The 22,725-nt window shown below is 42.2% G+C and overlaps 1 protein-coding gene across 1 annotated transcript in view; it reads left to right on the top strand.

The window, feature by feature from the left end:
• Positions 1-22,725, top strand: part of Tctn1 (tectonic family member 1) — a 37,206-nt gene that overhangs the window by 2,654 nt on the left and 11,827 nt on the right. The window contains exons 2-7 of the mRNA XM_017799726.2: positions 5,534-5,654; positions 9,327-9,457; positions 10,849-11,000; positions 17,271-17,367; positions 19,911-20,020; positions 22,038-22,058. Coding sequence (XP_017655215.1) covers positions 5,534-5,654; positions 9,327-9,457; positions 10,849-11,000; positions 17,271-17,367; positions 19,911-20,020; positions 22,038-22,058 — 632 coding nt within the window. The remainder of the gene's footprint in view (positions 1-5,533; positions 5,655-9,326; positions 9,458-10,848; positions 11,001-17,270; positions 17,368-19,910; positions 20,021-22,037; positions 22,059-22,725) is intronic.

The following is a 22,725-nucleotide window of genomic DNA, read 5'->3' on the forward strand; positions in this document are numbered from 1 at the left end:
TAGTAGCTAAAAGAGATGTTATTGACTAATATCCTGAACTCTACAAGTTAATTTCAGGTAATTTCTCCAAAAGGTCTTCCTTGAAAATTCTAAATAGTTTATGAGGAAAAAGTACAAGGGATAGGTGTGTAGCTTAGTAGTAGAGTGTTTATGAAGCATGTATGAGGCCCTGGGTTCAATCCCCAGGACCCAAGAAGGAAAAAATGAGAGATATATATTTGATACTTCAATGTAGAAACAAAACTATATTTAGCCTGTTGATTTGTGAATTAGTAAAGTCGTTAAGTGCAAACTGGGACAGTAGAGCCAAGTATTTATTTTTGAAACTCTTGAAGGTTTTTGGACTAGATTGTCTATAATCCACATATGCGTACCTGTCAGTGAATTTTCTCCTCAACATGAGGTTGTGCTTAAACCACCATATCTAGGGCATATGCTAAGGACTGGTTTTCCACAGTATGGGTGATGAATGTGCACTTCCTCTTTTATAGGAGGCTTCTTTTTTTCAATATTTTTATTTGTTATTTTTATTTTATGTGTATGAGTGTATTGCCTTCATGTAGGTAAGTGTACCCATGTCGTGCAATGCTCTCGGACAGAAGAGGCCATTGGATCCCTTGGAACTGGAGATAACGGACAGCTCTTAGCTGCTATGTAGGTGCTGGAATTCAAACCTGGATCTTCTGCAAAAACAGTCAGTGTTCTTAACCACTGAGCCATCTCTCCAACCCTGGGACCCTTCTTTAGATTGGAAACAGTCATTCTGATGTATCTCATTTAATCATCATGCAACTCCATGATATGGGTACTGTTACCTATTTTCCAGGTAGGTTAGGACTGCTTAATTTTAGATAGCTGGTGTTAGAGCAGTGGGGCTAATTGCTCTTTATTTTTCACATCAGTGGGTAGGTTTTACTGATTATGCATAGGAGTCCTTGTCTAGAGAGAATATTGTCTAGAGGGAACAAGCTTATCTGTCAGACTAGAAAGTCTTTGTGTGTTTATTGATAAAACCTTCCCTTTCTCCTCACATGCCTCCATAGCATGTTACCCCATTTTGGGGGCATTATTATTATTATTATTGCCCTTTAAATTATTTATTATTTTTATTTCTATATGTATGAGTGTGTTTTCTGCATGTATGTGAGTGCACCTATGTTGTGCAATGCCGTGGAGGTCAGAAGAGAGCTTCGGATTCCCCCTGCAACTGAAGTTAAGGACGGTTTGTTGCCACCATGTGGGTGCTGGGAATCAAACCCGGGTCCTCTTCAAGGGCAGTCAGTGCTCTTAACTACTGAGCCATCTCTCCAGCCCCTAGTTTGGTCTTTTTGAGACAGGGCCTCCTTGTAGACCCAGCTAGCCTGGAACTCACTATGTAGACCAGGCTGGCCTCAAACTCACAGAGATCCAAACTCACAGAGATCCCTCTGTCTCCCAAGTATTGGGATTAAAGGTCTATACCACCCTGCCTGGCAACTGTCGTTGTTGTTGTTGTTGTTGTTATTATTATTATTATTTTGAGACAGGATCTCTCTGTAGCCCCAGCTAGCCTAGAACTAGCTATGTAGACCAGACTGGCCTTGATCTCACAGAGATCTACTTGCCTCTGCTTCCCAAGTGCCTGGGATTAAAGGTGTGCGCCACCACTCCAGCATATTTTAGTTTTAATTATGTGTATGTGGGTATATGCAGATGCATGTGGAGGCCAGAAGAGTATGTTAAATCCTTTGGAGCTGCCATTACAGGCAGTATGAGCTGCCTGGCATGGATGTGGGGAACTGAATTTGGGTCCTTTGCAAGAACAGTTCCCTCTTTTTTGAAATTAAAAAAAAATATTTTATTTATTATTTTTATTTTATGTGTATGAGTATATTGTCTGCATTTACATGAGTGCACCCATGTCGTGCAATGCTGCAGAAGTCAGAAAAGGGCTTTGGATTCCCCTGGAACTGGAGTTAAGGACAGTTCGTAGCTGCCATGTGGGTGCTGGGAATTGAACCCGGGTCCTCCACAAGAGCAGTCAGTGCTCTTAACCACTGAGCCATCTCTCCAGCCCCCAGTTCCCTCTTTTAAATGGAGCCGTTTCTCCAGCCCCTTACGTCCTGTCTGCATCTCTCCCTCCCTCCCTCCCTCCCTTGCTGTCATTTTTCCTGACATGGTCTTGCTAAGTAACCAAGGTTGACCATAACCAAGGTTGACCTTTAGCTTACATCTTTCCTGCCTCTGCCTCCCAAGTGCTGGTAGTTACAGTTGTGTGCCACCATGCCTCTGTCTCTAAAACTCGGTTTTTATTGTGAAACAGTTCATTCATACAATTAAGAATGTTGTATGATCTCATTAGCATTGGCTGAAAACCCTTTTCTTTCTTTGTAGCTTGTTTTCCAAAACAGCAAACAAAATATTACAGCTAAGATTGAAGCCTTAGGTGAGTGGATGTAGTATTATATACCTGTGATTCCAGCACTTGGGCAGTCGCAGTAGGCGGCTTCGGAGTTCAAGGCCAGCCTGGGCTATATAGGTAGCTCTAGGCTAGTCTGGGCTATGTGATACTCCATCTCAGGAAACAAAGAACAAGCAGCAACAGAAATGATTGAAGCCCTAGTTTTGTTAATTGCTCCCTCCCCATGGTTGTCTGTACCATGAAATCAGTGCTTGTTATTCTCATGCTCTCTTATTTCTTTGAAAGGATTTCCCCCCATTTTACAGAGAATGAGTGAATAGGGCAGCTAAATCAGTGGTAAATAGAGATAAGATAGCCAAGATTCAGTGCCCAGAACTCAGATTTTTGGACTGGCCTGTCTTTTATTCACCTCAGAAAGTTCTCCATCCGATCAAGAGCTTCCTAACTGGACTTAAAGCCCACTCGATGGGAGGAAACTCATATGTGGTACTGTAAACATAGCCAGATAAACATGACTAGGGAGGTCTTAGATCTTAGAGAAAAACCTCAAGGCTGTCACACCCTAGACAAATATGATTTCTTACTCTGTGCAAAATATGGATCCTTATATTTACAGATAAGTATCTCAGTCACCACCCATCAAAGAAGCTTCTTTTACAACAGATGGAGACTATTACAGAGTTCCACAACTGTCACACACAGGCATTGTCTATGAATTGCCCAAGACTAAGTGGCATATCTATAATGCAACCTCTATACCTAAGGCTCATGGAACATAGAACAAGGAGTAAAGAGGACACTAATGCATCTTTCAGTTCTCATCAATGAAGCTCCCTCATGCAACAGAGGGCCAGGAACACAAAAGGTCACAAATGGCTAAAATGTAGAGATTAAGAGTCTACAGAGTGTGGGTCCTTGGACAAGACTTTTTTTTTTTTTCTCCATCTTTTTGAGACAGGTTTTCCTTGTAGCCCCAGCTGGCCTGGAACTCACAGAGATCCACCTGCCTCTGCCTCTGCCTCCCAAGTGCTGGGATTAAAGGCATGTGCCATCACGCCTGGCCTTGGACAGGACTCTTATGTTAAACTCCACCCACCCAGGGCTCAGGGACCATTGCAGAAGAGGGGGTGGAAAGATTGTAAGAGCCAGGGAGGAAGTGCTTGACCATACGGAAATACAGTCCTACAAGCTCCTGGGACCTTACTCATATGAACCTACAACAATGGTGTCAGCATGCACAAGACCTATGCAAATTCAAACAGACAAAACCCAGCACAGAACTGTGGAAATGGGCAACAAGCCCCAGTCTTAGTTGAAGAATTATTGGCAGCTGATAACTGCTGGGTGAGGAAGAGCTGATCTTTTTTTTCAATATTTATTATTTTTATTTTTTATATGTATGCATGTAGATAAGGGCACCCATGCCATGCAATGCCGGTGTGGAGGACAAAACAGGCTGTCAGATCCCCTGGAACTGGAGTTACGGACAGTTGTTAGCTGCCATGTGGGTGCTGGGATTCAAACCCGGGTCTTCTGCAAGAACAACCAGTGTTCTTAAGCCCTGAGCCATCTCTCCATCCCCCAAGCTGATCTTCTTAAAGGAAGGGACTCTAGATAGGCTGACCAGACCTCAGTAGATGAACTCGTACTGAGGGACATCTGGGGACACTAACTTGACACAATGGATCTTAACAAAAATGACAAAATGTACAAATTCCAGTCAGGGGACCAAGGGAGGGTGCCAGTGGGGAAGGGGTATATAAAGATGATTAAGATTGGTTAAGATGTTCTGTATGAAATACACAAAAATTCAATAAAAAGTTTATAAAACAAAAAGTTCTTCAGCTGTTAAAAATGGAGTACTGGAAAATCCAGATGGTTATCAGTATTGACAAATTAAAAGTTGCTACATGGCGAGATTCCTATCTCTCCTCTCTGCCTTATTATCCTGATCATAAGTTTATTGTCCTATGTTATAAATCACCAGAGACATTTAAAAATTTATTATTTTATTTATTTGTATGTGTTTTGCCTGCATGTAAGTGGACCTGTGTCCTGCAATGCCGGTGGAGACCAGAAGAGGGCGTCAGATCCCCTGGAACTGGAATTTTGGATGATTGCAAGCTACCATGAGGGGCAGGGAACTGAACCAGGTCCTCTACAAGAGCAGCCAGTGCTCTTAACCACTAAGCCATCTTAGAGGCCTTTTAAACCCCAGAAACAGTTTGATTGTTGGCCAAGAACTTGTGAATATGAGCTCAGCTTCAGGCTGTATATGGGGAAAGGGACAAGATTATACATTGGGGCTGGCGAGATGGCTCAGGGGTAAAAGGCTCTTGTCACCAAGCCTGACGACCTGAGTTTGATTTCCAGAACCTACATGGTGGAAGGAAAGAAATGATTCTTTCAAGTTGTCTTCTGACCTCCATATGCTCACTAGGGCATGAGTGTCCACATATATGTGTCCACAAAATAAATAAATGTAATTTTTAAAAAGACTCTAAAAGGTCCTTCCTTGCAATACCATACTCTGGAAGAGGACTGTGGACATCTGCAGCTGAACCCCAGGTTCTTACGGTGGGCAGGTGATGTAAGATGTATTGGTTTTTTTTTTTAATGTTATGTGTATGAGTGTTTTGCCTGCATGTATGTAAGTGTACCTGGGGTACAATGCCCTCAGAGATCAGAAGAGGGCATTGAAACCCCTGGAACTGGAGTTAGAGACTGTTATTAGCCACCATGTGGGTGCTGGGAACTGAACCTGTGTCTCGTGGGAGTGCTCTTAACCACTGAGCCACCTCTCCAGCTCCAATGTGGTGGTTCTTAAGCCTGCCTCAATTAGCATCATGTGAATGTTTTTGAAAATAGTAGGTGTCCAGGTTCCATATGCATCTTATTAAGTAAAGAGTCACTATAACTAGAGCGTTCCAAGCAGGTTTGTGACTAGACATTTTGGGGTTACCTCTGACCTGGGGTACTCAAAGTAACTAATTTCGACACACAACTTTCCCCCAAAGTATAATAGGAATCAGGTGGACCTTTTGTGCACCAGCAATTTGTGATACTCTGCTGTGGCAGGGGGCAGCCACCATCTGCTTATACTCTGAACCTCCCTATCTTATTCTTCTGTAGTTGCTGCTCTGTGTGTCTGTGACCTGTCCCCAGCACAGTGTGATGTCAACTGTTGCTGTGATCCTGACTGCAGCACCACAGATTTCAGTGTCTTTTCTGCCTGCTCAGTTTCAGTTGTCACGTAAGTATATGACATACAATTTTGATTGTAATTTGACCAGGATAATAAAATTTGGGAACAGAAAGTGAAAACTCCCCAGGCAGGAAACTTCCAACCTGGTTTCCTATGTTCAGAAGCCTTCAGTAGCCTTTTGCACAAAAGGGTGTGTCACCCTGAAGCTGTCCCCTGGCTGCCTGTAGAGAACTGACAGCACTGGCAAAGGAAGGGTTTGTGCTACTTCTAGAGAATGCTGTGGAGTAAGTCTCTCCGAGATTGAAATTTGAGCTGTGTACAGATGACATGCCATGTGTTTGCATCTGTGAATTAGTCTCATACAGCCTAGGTATGTGTGATGTATGCATATATGTGCGTGGTGCATGTATGTGTATGGGTGTGCCTGCCTTTGTATATGTACAGGCCAGAGGTTGGCATCAGCTGTCTTCCTCTATTGCTTTTTACCTAATTTCTATTGGTTGGTTGGTTGGCTTTTTTATGGTTGTTTTGAGACAGGGTCTTCCCATAGCTTTTGCTTTGTTGGCCTAGAACTCACTGTGTAGACCAGGTTGGCCTTGATCTCAGAGATCCACTTGGCTGTCTCACAAGTGCTGGGATTAAAGGTGACTGCTACCATGCCCAGCTTCTACCTAGTTTTTTTGAGACAGGATCTCTCACTGAACTGAAGAGTGTCCTTTTTTTTTTTTTTGGTTAGGCTGGACCCAATTTTCTCTGACCCTCCTAAGTGATGGGGTTACAGGTTTGTGAATGCTGGAGATTCAAACTCAGGTCCTCATGGTTCTGTGGCAGTCACCTTACCCACTGATCTGTCTCAGTCCCAGCCTTTTCTCTGTATATTACCTAGTCAGGAATGCTTTGTGCATACCTTTCTATAGTAAATCAAGCAAGAATCCTCACAGTCCACAGTGCATGGGAAATGATGGGAAATGGTATTTCCATTTGGAAAAAAAGTAGCCCTTTAAAAACGTTCGTGCATTCGGGATGGGCCAGCTTACTACTAAATACAGAGAGAACTGCTTGAAATGCAGCCCTACAGCATGCTTTAGCAGCTGGTGTTTGATAGATTCAATCCTTTAGGAAACACTGGACTTTTCCCATGAGAAATGACTTTATCAACTTAGTGGGGAAACTGAACCTACCTCTAACTGTGAAGAAACCTGGAGAGCAGGCACTGGAGTCAGTTCATTTTCCGGCATCTGACTAGAACGTGGTTCAGCTTTCATTGAAAATCAGTTTGTCTCTGACTGGGACAACAGGCATGCACCACCAGGTCCAACAAGAATGTCATTCTTTAATTAGAGTGCCATTTATTAAAACAGTAACTTTAGGTATAGACTATACTATTTAGAACAGAGGATGGCAAACTTTGTAAAGGGACAGACAATCTTTTAATCTTCACAAGTCACACAGGTGCCTGATGAAGTTTCTCAACTCTACATTGTTGAACAATGGCCACCAATGATATATAAAAGAGCAGGTGTAATTATGCTCTAATCAAACTTTATTTACGAAAACAAGCATAGCAGCCGGGTGTGGTGGGGCACACTTTTAGTCCCAGCATGCTGGAGGTTGAGGCAGGCACATGTCTGTGAGGTCAAAGCCAGCCTAGTCTACTTAGAGTAAGTTCCAGCACAGCTGGGGCTACTGTCTCTTCAAACAAACAAATAAGCAAGCAAAAAACAAGCATAGCAGGATTTGGTGACCTATGCCTGAAATCCCAGCACTTGGGAGATCAAGGCCATTTTAGACTACATGAGACCCTGTCTTAAAAACAGGGTCTGGGGAGATGGGCTTGTTAGGCAAGAGTGCTTGCTGTTCAAACATGAGGACTTGAGTTCAGAGCCCAGCATCCATGTCATAAGCTGGGCAGCTCCACACTTGCCTGTAACCCCAGCCCTATAGGGAGAAGAGAGAGGGAATCACTAGAGATCTCTAGAGTAGAACACTCATTATTTGACCTCCCTGTGCCTGTACAGGTGCACCCCCCCCTGCCCACCCATACACCACACACATGTATAACACACACACACACACAAACACACACCCTATACATGCACCACCAACAACAATAAAATTAAAACAATAACAACCCAGGTGTGTTTGCAGATCCCTAGATTGGAAGTTAGGACTAAATCTGTGAAGCCCTTGAGAAAGGACCTCAGACCTAGAGCACAGGGATATCTCCATCAGTGTCAGCCCAGCTCCAACCACGTAATAGTCCTGCATTAAAAATTGATTGATATGCCTGGAGGAATGGCTCATCGGTTAAGAACACTGGTTGTTTTTATAGAGGACTCTGGTTCAGTCCTCAGCACCCACATGATGATTAACTACCATTTATAACTCCATCCCAGAGGATCTGACACCCTTTTCTGGCTTCCATGGGCATTGCATGACATGGGTGCACTTACATACACATAGGCAAAACACTTATACCCATAAAATAAAAATAAATTCAAAAATTTTTTTGATTGTTTGCTTGCCTGGTATGGTTGTGCACATCTTTAATCCCAGCACTCAAGAGGAAGAGGTAGGCAGATTTCTGTGAGATGAGGCCAGCCTGGTCTACATATCAAGTTCTAGGCCACCTGGAGCTACAGGGAACCATGTCTCCAAAACAAAACAAAAACGTTTGACTAGCTGGGAGATGTAGTTCAGAGGTAGAATGCTTAACTAGCATGCATGAGGTCCTAAGTAGGGGCAAAAAAGAAAAAAAAGAGGGGGCCTGAAGAGATGTCTCAGCCGTTAAGAGCAATTACTGCTCTTGCAGAGACCCAAATTCAGTTTCCAGCACTTATGTTGGGCAGTTAATGGTCATCTGTAACTCCAGCTCCAGGAGATCTGTCATCCTCTTCTGACCTCTGTAGACACCTATATACATGTAGTACGTACTCACATAGATATGTACACACATAAATAAATAAATTAAAGTAAATATATATTTTAAATGGCTTGGCAGGGACTGGTGTACAGTTTACCTAATCTGCAAGGCCTTAGGTGTGGTCCTTGGTCATACACACACACACACACACACACACACACACACACACACACACATTGACCAGGTCAATGGGTTTCTGATTTGATTTCTTCTGCCATCACCCTTTCAGAAGGAACCAAGCCAGAAACCTGGAGATTCTCAACTTCTTTCTAGCCCTTTTTTTTTTTTTTAGGGTGCTGGGATGGAATCAGGGCCTGGTACAGGCTAGGCAGGTGCTATGCCACTGAGCCATTCCCTATACCATTCTCATACACTTCTTGCATGCCAGCACCAGGGACATAAAGCCAAGTTTGTCCCGTTCCACCTTCAAGACCTTACTTTTGGATGAGAGAGAGAGAGGCGAGAGGCAGAGCCATGGAGAATGGGGGGCAGTGCCATGTATTTCAGCTAAGCCAGGGAAGGCCTTCTAGAAAAGATGATCTGAGCTGCACTGGGTTGCTGAGGGACAAGTACAAGTTGGGCAGTGTGGAGTTGGGGGACAGGCATTCCAGGCTGAGGAACTGAAACATTTAAATACCAGATAAATAAAAATGAGTTCAGTTCTGCCATCATGCTTTCTGTGTCCTCCATGTAGCTGTTGCCATAGTACCATAAAGGGATCTGGTAGTTTAATAAATCTACTTAGATTGTGGACTTACTCTGTTAAACTTTATGTTGCTATTTTCTTTCGTTTTCAGGGGTGATAGTCAGTTCTGTAGTCAGAAAGCAGCCATCTATTCCTTGAATTTGACAGCAGATCCACCTCACAGGGTATTTAAACTCATTGACCAGATCAACCCATCCATTTTTTGCATTCATATTTCAAACTGTAAGTATTTCATGCTGATGTATTTTGTGAAACTCTGTAGAGATTTTCTTTTAAAGTTATCTTATGGGAAAATATCATATTCTGTTTACCTTAAAGCACCCATCTGTTTTGGCTATATGAATAATTTATATCCTAAGGCCATTTCACAGGTAACAAGGTAACTTTATAGACCCTTAGCACACACTGTCTTCAGAAGTACCTGTGCTAGGCTTGTCTTTTGAACTCTTACCCTTAACTTCAAAGGTGTTTATACTCTGTACACATAGGAATTCAGGTTGTGCTTCTGTGTGCATGCTTGTGTGTGTGTGTGTGTGTGTGTGTGTGTGTGTGTGTGTGTGTGTTTGCATAATTTCTCTTAGCATAATGATTGAAAATCAGGCTCCGCTTCAAACATTATCTGTGGTTTCCATTTCCTTTTTCTCTTTTATTTTTACTACAAATATTTGCATGAAAACAGGATCTTTATTTTTACCTGAGCATTTAGCTCAAGCCAGTGTGTGGATCCAAAGTCTACGTGAGTGTGAAATGTTCTCTGTATCAAAGACCAGAGGCACATTTCTCACTTTGTCAGTTAAGCTTCATTATCTTTTTCCAATGTCTTTACATGTTTTGGGTTTGTTCCCCTCCTGATTAAAGGCTCAGATGAATGTACTGTAATTTATCTGAAGTGACAGTTGACCAGTGACTGTCTAAATCATAACCCCAGCACAGGCTTTGTGCAAGTATCGATGAGTATTTTCTTCCCATAGCCACCTGGAGAAAGGTTCCCTCTGAGGCTGAAGGAGCAGACTCTTGTCTCTGTGCTGGAGAAAATGGCAGGCTCTCTTTCTTGCCTTCTGTTATGTTATTTCTCTGTAGGCCAAGAAGATGTTACTACTAAATTGTTAAATGCAGCCAAGTCTAGTGATCCTGTTTGTTTGTGTATTGCTTTATGGACACAAGATCTTGCTGTGTAACCCTTGCTGGCCTGGAACTTACTGCATTAACCAGGGTGGCCTTGAACTCACTATGAACTCATCCATTCATTTAACGAGCCTCAGGAAATTTGGAAGAAGCAAATATGCAAAAGCCTTTTTTGCTACATCTATTTGTGTGTGGGGTGTGTGTGTGTGTGTGTGTGTGTGTGTGTGTGTGTGTGTGTATGTGTGTGTGTGTGGTGTGTGAACAACTTAAGGAGCTAGTTCTTTCCTTCTACCATGGGGGTTCCAGGGTCAAACTCAGGTTGTTAGGCTTGACAGCAGGCTCCTTTACCTGCTGAGCCATCTTGCCAGCCCGGAAAGACAATTTTTTCATATCAGCCTTATTGCTACTAAAAATGAATTCCAAAATGTTCCATATGTCGCATGTAATATGCATATATTCTGTGCAATTTTGAATGCTTCTGAAAACAGACAAGCCTGCACTGTCCTTTACTAATCCGGAAATACCCAATGAAAACAATTTTGACCAACTGATGAAAACATCAAGTGGTTTTACGATGCATTCCGAATCAGATGTGCCTTCCATAGCCACATTGGATGCTCCAAATCCCACTAAATATGAGGTGAGCCAAGCAAGAACTTGATGGCAACTACTTAAGTGTCCTGAAATACTCTGTAAGCTAATTTCAGTATCAGTGTAGAAACTGCCTTTCCTGAGATAGAGAATTGATATCACAGATAGTTAATGTGGTACTTCTCAGTCAAAGATCATGGGAATTCAGACTGACTATTGAAATTTTGAACCTAGGATTTAAGGTCACCACACTTTGTCTCTGTGGGATTCTTTGTTCTATTCAACCTAAGAGGGCATAGCAGAACACTTGAGGCCTGCCCCTGGGCACAGGGAGTAGACTTCCTGGATGCCTGGTCCACATCTCAAAGTTGTATTTGTTTTTACAGACTTATAAAATAATCACACAGCCATTTTATATCTATTCATTAGCAAACCTATAAAATGTGACCTGTTAACATTGAATAAACTTTAACTTTTTAAAAGCCAAGTGTACTGCTATATGCCTGTAATCTCAGCATTTGGGAGGTAGAGATGTGTGTTTGTCACTGTATCTGTGGCCTGTTTAATTATGGAATTCCCCTTGGCATATGTTGAGAAGCTGATGTAGCCTCTGCAGACGGGGATTAGGTAGCTGGGCACAGGGATGAACAAATCATTGTTCAGTATCATTCATTATTTAATTAGCAGCTATGACACATATTAAAATCATACACAGTTTGGTGTTTATGCACAGATATGTGTGTGGCTGCCCGTGGAGACCAGAGGTCAATGTTGGGTGTCTTCTTCAGTTGCTCTGGAGTTAAATTATATCACAAATCAAATAGCTCTAACAGATATCTGTAGAACATTCCATCCAAACACTAAAGAATATATTTTCTTCTCAGTAACCCATCGAACTTCCTCCAAAATCAATCATATATTAGGACATAAAGCACATGTCAGCAAATATAGGAAAATTGTAATAATATCCTGCAGTCTAACTACGAAAGAAAAAAACTGGATATAAACAGCAACAGAAATTACAGAAAGTATACAAGCTAATGGAAACTAAGCAGCATACTACTAAATGAAAATTGGGTCACTTGAGAAATCAGGAGGAAAATTTTAAAATTTCTAGATTTGAGTGAAAATGGAAACAAAACTTTCCAAAATCTTTGGGACACAATGAAGGCAGTCCTAAGAAGACAGTTTTATAGCACTAAGTGCCTACATCAAAAAATTTGAGAGATCTCATATTAATAACTTAATGATGTGCCTGAAGGCCTTGCAAAAAGTAAGAACAGGCTGGGTGTGGTGGCACATGCCTTTAATCCTAGCATTCTGGAGGCAGAGGCAGGCAGATCTCTGTGAGTTTGAAGTTAGCCTGGTCTACATAGTGAGTTCCAGGCCAGCCAGGACTACAGGAAGACACTGTCTCAAAATCCCCTCCCCCCAAAAAAAGAGAGAGAGAGGGGTAAGAATTTAGTTTCCTTCTACATGTAGCTATCCAGTTTGATCAGCACCATTTGTTAAAGATCCTGACTTTCCTCCAATGTGTATTTTTGGCTTCTTTGTCAAAAATCAGGTGACTATAGCTACATGGATGTTTATGTCCTCAATTTTATTCCATTGATCAGTGTGTCTTTTTATGACAGTACCATACTGTTTCTATTGCTAGAGCTCTGTAGTATAATTTAAAATCAAGGAATGGTGATACCTCCAGCAGTTATTTTATTGCTCAGGATTGTTTTGGCTATCCTGGGTTTTTTGTGTTTCCATATGAAGTATAAGATTATTATTTCTATTTCTGTGAAGAATCATGTTGAAATTTTGATGGGGATTATACCGAATCTGTAGATTGCTTTTGGTAGGGTGGCCATTTTCACAGTATTGATCCCACCAATTCATGAGCATGGGAGGTCTTTCCATCTTCTGGTATCTTCTTCAATGTCTTTAACAATTTTTTTTTAATTTTTTATTTATTATTTTTATGTGTATGCGTGTATTGCTTGCATGTAGGTAAGTGCACCCGTGTCGTGCAATGCCTGCAGAGGACAGAAGAGGCTGTTGGAGTCCCTGGAACTGGAATTACAGACAGTTGTTAGCTGCCATGTGGGTGCTGGGATTCGAACCCAGGTCTTTCATAAGAACAGTCAGTATTCTTAACCACTGAGCCATTTCTCCAGCCCCTCTTCAATGTCTTAAAGCTTTTATTATATAAGTATTCCACTTCTTAGATTTAGTCCAGGATTTTTTTTGAGAGTTATTATGAACGAGACTGTCTCCCTGATTTCTTTCTTGGTATGTTTGTTGTTAGTATACAGGAAGGCTACTGCTTATTTTGTATGTTAATTTTGCTACTATGCTGAATGTGTTAATAATACATCAACTGTTGGGAGTTTTCTGGTGGAATCGTAGAGTCTTATATATAGAATCATATCATTTGCATATAAGGATACTTTGACTTCATCTTTTCCTATTTGTACTCCCTTTATCTCCTTATTTCTCCAGGCAACACCTCACGCACTATATACATATATATGCTTTTATTTTTTATTGATTTATTTTTATGTGTATGAGTGTTTTGCCAGCATGTATGTAAGTACACCTATGTATGCAATGCCCACAGAGGCCAGAAGAAGGCATCTGATCCCCTGGAACAGTACTTGCAGATGGTTGTTAGTCACCATGTGAATCCTGGGAACCCGAACTCGGGTCCTCTGCAAGGGCAACCAGGGTTCTTAACTGCTGAGCAATCTCTCCAGACCCTTCTTTTTTGGCTTTTTAAGACAGGGTCTCCCTGCAGCCCTAGCTAGTCTAGAACTGGCTATGTAAACCAGACTAGCCTCAATCTCAGAGATCTGCCTGCCTCTGCCACTCAGGTGCTAGCTAGCATTAAAGGCAGCACCAGCACGCCCAGGTCAAGCACTATATTGAACAGGAATGTTGAGAGTGGACATCTTTGTCCTAATCTCAGTGTCAATGCTTTTAAATTTCTCCACCTAGCATGATGCTGACTGATTGTGCGCTTGTTGTATATTGCCTTTATTATATTGAGGTACATTCCCTGTATGCCTAGATTCTCCATAACTTTTATCATGAAGGGATGGTAGATTAGTTAGAGACTTTTTCTGCATCTCATGAGATGATCATGTGGGGTCTGTCATTTTGAGTCTATTTATGTGATGGATTACATTTATTGATTTATGTATGTTGAACATCTCTACATCTCTGGGATGAAGCTGACTTGAATTTGGGTTGCAAGTATTTTATTGATTATTTTTGCATCTATGTTCAACAGAGAGGTTGACCTGTAATTTTCTTTCTTTGTTATATATTTGTCTGGTTTTGATATCAGGGAAATACTCCATAATGTTTCTTCTTTTTCAATTTTGTGGAATAATTTGAGGTTGAGGAGTATTGGTGTTTGTTCTTTCTTTTCTTTCTTTCTTTCTTTCTTTCTTTCTTTCTTTCTTTCTTTCTTTCTTTCTTTCTTTCTTTCTTTCTTTCTTTCTTTCTTTCTTTCTTTCTTTCTTTCTTTCTTTCTTTCTTTCTTTCTTTCTTTCTTTCTTTCTTTCTTTCTTTCTTTCTTTCTTTCTTTCTTTCTTTCTTTCGGTGTTTTTGAGACAGGGTCTCCCTGTAGCCCCAGCTGTCCTGGAACTCACTATGTAGATCAGGCTGGCCTTGAACTCACAGAGATCCACCTGCCTCTGCCTGGGATTAATGGCATGCTAGATTCTTATCTCTTATGAAGCACAAAACTCAAATGGATCAAAGACTTCAACATAAGACCTGATATCTTGAATCTGATAGAAGATAAAGTAGGAAATTTGCTTGAACTCCTCACAAGTATAGGAAAGGACTTTCTGAACAGGACCACAATAGGGTAGCCATTAAAACCAACAACTGACAAATAGGCCCTCATTAAATAAAATGCTTCTGTACAGCAAAGGACACCATCATTCCAGTGAAGAGACAGCCTACAGAGTGGGGAAAAAAAATCTTTACACATCTGATGGAGGGTTAGTTTCTGGAATACACAAAAAACCAGAAACCTAAACATCAAGAAAACAAACATCCCAATTAAAAATTGGGGCAAGGACCTAAAGAGTTCTCAGAAGATGAAATTCATCTGGGCGTGGTGGTGCACACCTGTAGTCCCAGCACTTGGGAGGCAGAGACAGGTGGATCTCTGAGTTCAAGGCCAGCCTGTTTACATAGTGACTTCCAGGACAGCTTGGGCTACAGGGAGACCCTGTCTCAAAAAAGACCAAAAAAAAGATGAAATTCAAATAGCTGAGAAAAAATTTTTAAATGTTCAACATTCTTAGTCATCAGGGAAATGCAAATCAAAACTACTTTGAGATTTCATCTTACCATAGTTAGAATGGCTAAAACTAAACACAAATGATTGCATGCACATGGTGCACTTTCATACATGCAGACAAAACACTCATAAAATAATAAATCAAATTATTTGTATGTTTATAAATGTTTTGCTTGTAGTGTCCATGGAGGCCAGAAGAGGGCATTGGATCCCCTGGAATTGGAGTTGTTAGTTGCCATGTGGGTGCTGGCAACCAAACCTAGGTCCTCTGTGAGAGCAGCCAGTTCTCTTAACCACTGAGCTAGCTCTCAAACCCCAAAATAATAAATCTTAAAAAAAAACAAAAAACACTGGCATAAGTGTGAGGAAAGGGGAACACTTATTCACCACTGGTGGGACTGCAAACTGGTGCAGCCACTATGGTAATCAATGTGGAGTTTCCTCAAAAAGCTAGAAATAGACCTACCACATGACCTAGCTATTCTACCCTTGGGGATATACCCAAAGGACTCTGTATCCTACCATAGAGATACCCGCTCATCCATGTTCATTGCTATTCACAATAGCCAGGAAATGGAAACGACCTAGATACCCATCAACGGATGAATGAATAATGAAATGTGATACATTCACACAATGCATTGTTATTCAGCTGTTAAAAAAAAAAACAACAAAATTATGACAGTTATAGGTAAATAGTTGGAGCTGGAAACAATCATCCTGAGAGAGAGAATCCAGACTCAGAAAGACAAACATTGCATATTTCCTCTCATATGTGGATCTAGCTTTGGTTCTTTAGAAGTGTGTGTCTCTTGTTTAGAAAACCCATAGAGGTTAGGAAACTAGTAAGGGACGGCCATGGGGGTGGGTACTCTCAAAGGAGAAGAAATAGAATGCAGTGATATAAAGGAAAAAAGGAGAGTAATGAAGAGGAAGGGATAAGTGCTGTGGGGGTTGGGAGGGCAGGGTAGAGAAGGGAATATGGGGAATAATAACTAATACCAAAGGCTTTCGGAAAAGTCATATGCGACAGGGTTGGAGAGATGATTCAGTTGTTAAGAGCATTGACTGCTAGTCGGGCATGGTGGCACACACCTTTAATCCTAGCACTTGGGAGGCAGAGGCAGGCAGATCTCTGTTAGTTCCAGGCCAGCCTGGTCTACATAGTGAGTTCCAGGACAGCTGGGGCTAAAGGGAGACCCTGTCTCAAAAAGACAAAAAAAAAAAAAGCATTGATTGCTATTGCAGAGGACCTAGGTTTGGTTCCTAGCATCCACATAGTGGATAACAACCACCTATAACTACAGTTCCAGGGAATCTGACACCCTTTTCTGGCCTTATCTGGCATTGCACACATGTGGTACACTCACATACTACTAAAATTATATATATATCATAAAAATCATAAATCACTGGGTGTGGTGGCGCATGTCTTTAATCCCAGCACTCGGGAGGCAGAAGCAGGCAGATCTCTGTGAGTCCAAGGCCGTGGTGAAATAACCAGCACTCAGGAGGCAGAGGCAGGCAGAGCTCAGTGAGATCATGGCCAGCCTGGTCTAGTAGTTGAGTTCCAGGTCAGTTGAGGTTACAGGAAGACACTGTCTAAATTTTTAAGGGGCTGAAGAGATGGTTCAGTGGTCAAGAGCTTGTACTGCTCGTTCAGACGACCTGAGTTTGGTTACCAGCCTCCTCCTTGGGCAGCTCAAGAACTGCCTGTAACTCTAGTCCCTGGGGATCCAACACCCTCTTCTGGCCTCCTATACTTACTTGTATATACCCACACATAAACACACACACATAATTGAAAAAAAACTTTAAAAAAAATGTAAAGGTGTGGGTCTAAGTATGTGACAGCTAGAAGTCAGGTCTGTGTTGGCAAGAGCTGTACCTGCTCTTTGATCAGCACTGTGTCCACAAACCTGCAATTCTGTGTGACAACCAGTGTTTGCCTTGTACATGTTGATGAATGCCTCAGTCTAACCCCACGATTGCTGTTGGTTGCTGTGTTTGCAGTATGGGGTCCCTCTGCAGACTGCGAACACATCTTTGGGTTTTCTGATATTTCCTTCGCCTCTCACGTCATCTCTGTGCACAGATAATAATCCTGCAGGTAAGAAAGTGCCACTATTCTTCCTGTCCCAAAAGACATCCCTGTCAGCAGCCCACATTTGGGAGTGAACAGGCTTTGTAACTAGAAGAATCTCAAATTGAAAGGCTTCAAAGTCTATTTTCTCCATTTACTGCCTGACAGGATCCTTTCTGCTAGTCTGCTTCAATACTTGTGCTGAGCAGCTCACTCCCTACAGTCCAGTTGACTCCTGGTAGAACACTTCAGGGGCTGGGCCCATATAACACTGATCAAGCACTTGCCATGTACTGGGTACCGTACTGAGTGAGGTGTGGTTTCTCCAGTTAATCTTCACACTGGGGGCAGGTGAGATGGCTCAGTGGGTAAAGGTACCTGCCACCAAGCCTGATGCTTGAGTTCAATCCCTGGGACTCCCATAGTGGAAGGAGAGAATCAGCTCCCATAGGTTGACCTCTGGCCTCCACTTACATGCTGTAGCCTACATGAGCAAGTACACAAATCAAATTAAAAAATTTTGAAATCTTCATACTATCCTTTGAGGTCTGGCTAGAATCTCTAGTTTTTGTTGGTTTGTTTTTAGATGAGGAAATGGAGAAGCATACAATTTCTTTTTTCTTTTCTTTTCTTTTTTTTTGAGACAGGGTCTTGCTATGTAGCCCAGGCTGGTCTTGAACCAAAGATCTTTCCATCTCTGCCTTCCAAGTAGTGGGATCCCCAGGTATGCATCCCAGGCTTGGCTGTGTAGATTTCTTGCTTGGGCTGACTCCCACAGTGGTATCTCTGAGACATTGTAGCCCAGAGTGATGGTGCATGCCTTTAATCCCAGCAGAGACAGGCAGATCTTTGTGAGTTCAAGGCCAGCCTAGTCTACACAACAAATTCCAGTCCAGCTGAGACTACAAGGAGACCCTGTCTCAGAAAGACCAAAAAAAACAAACAGACAAAAAAAAACCCAAAAAAACAAAACAAAACAAAACTCTGGGACATTGTACTCTTGCTGTGCTCACATGCCTGGGTGAGACCTGCTTTTCATTGCAGAAGAGCAGAGAAGCCAAATTCTAAGCCCTGGGCAGTAGAAGATCAAAGCTATGGTTCTCTGAGCCTTCAACCAGCCTTGAGTGTCTAATGAGCAACAGGGAACTGGATTGTATTCAGATGCTTCATCTTGCCAGTAGTAGAACCAGTGTCAGTTAAGGCCAGCCAAAGATGGGTAAGGAGGGCAGGCCTTTAACCCCAGCCTGGGAGGCGGAGGTAGGAGGATCACCAGTTTCAATTCAGCCTGTGCTACATAATGAGACCTTGTCTCAACAAACTGAGAAGCTATTTTCACCTATCAGGTTGACAAAACTCAGAACATGTGAAGCTGTGGGGAAAGAGACACTCTCCTGCCATAGCTGGAAACAGTAGGTCCCACCCCTGTCAAGGGCAATGTAGCATGGATCAGAATTACAAAGGTTCCTGCAGAAGCACTGGCCCACATGCAGAATCCCCATGCAGCCTGTGCAGATTGTGACAGCAACAGGAAAGGCAGAGACAAGTGCAGTGGCCATTAGCAGGGAACTGGGGAGTAATTATACGCATCCACAAGAGAACGCTAATTATCCCTTCACTGGCTGCGCCAGAGAATCTTCAAGATAACCATTGTTCATGGAAATAAAGAGGCAAAATAGAGTGTCAAGCATCTGTTTCCAAAATGGGAAAAATAATTGTGAAAAGCACCCTTTTACATGTTTTATTTGCATAGACTATTTCTGAAAGATAAGCAGGCAGATCACACTGCTGCCTCTGGGGCAGGGATTTAGGTAGGGGCAGGAGTTGAAGGGGAGCTCTACTCAGTGTCTTTTGTGCCTTTTGAATTTAGAGTTAATGTACATGTAGTTCCTAGTTGAAAACCATCTGTTAAGCCCTATTTATTTTATTAATTTACTCATTTTGAGAGAGGGTCTCACTATTAATGTCACCCTGGTTGGCCTAGAACTTGCTATGTAGACCAGGCTGACCTTGAACTCACAGATGACCACCTACCTCTGCCTTCCAAGTGCTGGAATCAAAGGTGTGCACTACTACACTGGGCCCTAAGCCCTATTTTAAACATTCTGCATATTAGACAAAAACCCAGCACACAACAGTGGAAACAAACAGCAGACCCCAATATTAGTCGAAGTATTATTGGCAGCTGATTACTACTAGGTGAGGAAGAGCTGATCTTCTTAAATGGAGAGACTCTAGATAGGCTGACTAGATCCCAGTAGATGAACTTGCACTGAGGGACATCTGGGGACACTAACTTTACATGATAGGCTTTAACACAAATGACAGAATGTATGAACTCCAGTGCAGGGGCTATAGGAGGGTACCAAAGGGGAAAGGTTATAAAGATGATTTTCTGTGTGAAATACACAAAAATTCAATAAAAAAATTAAAACAAAAAAACAAAAAACCCATGCTGCATTTCTGTATTACAACTTATTTTGCCATTTAATATACATTACAGTGTTTTCAGTATCCATTAGATAGTTGAAAATTTTCTTCTGTTTTTTTCCCCTTGGAAATGGTATTCCCAGCATTCCTGGTGGAACAGGCTGTTGAATGCAGCAGAAGGGTAGACATAGCACAATGTGAAGAAACTGAAGCCCTCCGCATGGCTCATTACAGCAGCTCTGTGATCCTGAGGGTAAGATTAACTTGAAGTGGATTGACTGGTTGTGTTTTCTGGCTTTTGTACTCTTAAAACACGTATTGAATGATTTTAGCACATGACTGACAAAGTGGAAAGTTCTGTTTTCGAGTTCTTTAGTATCAGTGACTATTGAAATAATGTTTAAGTATTTTTTTGTTATGTAATTAGATCACATTTTGCTTTCATTCAGTTTTAAATTTCTTTCATTCATCTTGATACCACCCAATACTGTCTCCTGGATAAGGCAGTCTTTACTAATAGCTAACAACTTTTTTAAAATTAATTAGTTAATTAATTAATTTAATGTGTATGTGTGTATTGCCTGCATGTAGGTAAATGCACCCGTGTCATGCAATGCCCTTGGAGGACAGAGGGACTGGAGTTATGGACAGTTGTTAGCTGCCATGTGGGTGCTGGGATTTGAACCCAGGTCTTCTGTAAGAACAACCAGTGTTCTTAACCACTGAGCCATCTCTCTAGCCCAAGTTTTTATTATTATTAATATTAATATTTATTATTTACTAATAGCTAACAACTTTAGAAACCATAAAGCATTTTACTCTCTATGACAGAAATAATCCTATTAGTCCCCCAAAAAGCATGCTCTCAAAACAGCAGAAAAAGGACGAGCCATCCATTCTGGTAGGAGGTGGAGAGGGCAGTCAAGAAAGGGCTGGCAGGGGCTGAGTGGGGACCAAGGTCCAGTGGGGAGGCCCTTATCCCCATGCTGGTGACTGAACTGGATCAGTCAGTGACCAAGGCCCTGTCCCACTTGGTAGAGGAGAGGGAGATCTGTAAGAGAAGACTGAAAATATACCATTCTGTCCAAGGTTCCCCCTGATTTGCCCCATTACTTATCTGGGCATCTGTGTTCAGAGTCAAGTCTACCTTTCCTCTCTCCTTTTTTTTTGTTTTTTAAATATTTATTATTTTATATGTACGAGTACATTGCCTGCATGTATGTGAGTGCACTCGTGCTGTACAATGCCATGGAGGTCAGAAGAGGGCATCAGAGTCCCCTGGAACTGGAGTCAAGGATGGTTCTTAGCTGCCATGTGGGTACTGGGAATCGAACTTGGGTCCTCTGTAAGAGTAATTAGTGCTCTTAACTGCTGAGCCATCTCTCCAGCCCCCTTTTTCTTTCTTTTTAAAAAATATTTATTTTTATTTCATTAGTATGTATGATTTGTCTACATGTATGTATGTGTGCCACATGTGTGTATGTTCCCCCCCAGAGGCCAGAAGGCGGCCCTACTACTGGAGTTATATAGGTAGTTGTTTGCCACCATGTGAGTGCTGAGAACCAAATCTGGGTCCTCTCCAAGACCAGTTAGTGCTTTTAACCACTGAGCCATCTCTCCAGGTCTTTTCTTTTTCTAAGTTGGTCTTCTAGACTTGAGTTCTTCAGTTTGACCTGTCAAGTTGTCCTGAAGTCCCTTAGTATTACTGGGTATAGTGCTTTCTCAGCACAGGCCTTCCCAAGCATGTTTTACCTGTTGCCACCTCAATCTCCTTCAGCCCAACAGGTTATGTGGCAATGAGGGTGGAATGGTGAGCTCTTTGGGAGGAGAGCTGTGCTGCACTGGCATTAGGTGGGGGCTTGGGGTGGGAGACCAGTGAGCAGACTGTGGCAATCCCCTGGGCCATTGATGGTGGCTTTCCAGTAAAGGCAGGCGTATTTTGATCAGCCCACAGGGCAAGTTGTGCCTCTCCTTCCCCAGTGTTGGGGCAGTGAGGGCCAGGTGACAGTAAGGAATAGTGACGCCCAGGGTGGAGGCCTCTGACAAGTTCCTGAGTGTAATGAGGTGACCCGTGGTACTTCATAAGGAAGGGCAAGACTGGAAGGAAATGCAGTGATTATGACGTAGATAGCAGTATGTAGACCAGGTCCTGGGTAGAGAAACTCTGCTGTCCTTTTGGTGACATTTCTAATGGCCTTTAGCCGAAGTCTGAAAAAGCTGTAAACATCCATATGTTGTACTTAACTATGTTATGCTTTATTTTTGTCTAGACGCCTAATTCAACAATACAGGTAAGAGTATTTCCTTCTTTGTGTGTATGTGGGGGAGTATGCATATATACATGTTTGCATGAATACGTGTGCATGTGGGTAAGTGTGTGGAGGCCACAGGTCAATTTCAGGTGTCTTCCTCAGGAGTCATCCACTTTGGGGTATTTTTGTTGGTGTTGTTTTGTTTTTGTTTTTAATATTTTATTATTTTTATTTTATGTGTATGAGTGTATTGCCTGCATGTGTGTAAGTGCACCTGTGTAGTGCAGTGTCCAAAGAGATCAAAAGAGAGCATTGGATTCTCCTGGAACTAGAATCACAGATGGTTGTTAGCCGCCATAAGAGTGCTGGGAATCAAAACTGGGTCCTCTGCAAGAGCAGCCAGTGCTCTTAACCTTTGAGCCATCTCTCTAGCCCCTACCTTGGTTTTTGAGCCAGGGTCTCCTATTTGGCCTAGAGCTAACCAAGCTATCTAGACTGGCTGGCCAGAGAACTCCCATACCCCTGTCTCTGCCTCCCTGTAGGCTGAGATCATATACATGTATCATCACACTAGGCCTTTGTTGTTGTATTGTGGGTTCTGGGGATCAAATTCAGGTTTTCATGCTTATGTTGCGAACCTTTTACAAATTGAGCTATTTTCCCAGCCCTGATAAAAGTCTCTTTCTCTCTCCCTCCCTCCCTCCCT

This window comes from Nannospalax galili, unplaced genomic scaffold (genome assembly GCF_000622305.1).
Source record: "Nannospalax galili isolate Female #2095 unplaced genomic scaffold, S.galili_v1.0 scaffold218, whole genome shotgun sequence".
NCBI lineage: Eukaryota > Metazoa > Chordata > Mammalia > Rodentia > Spalacidae > Nannospalax > Nannospalax galili.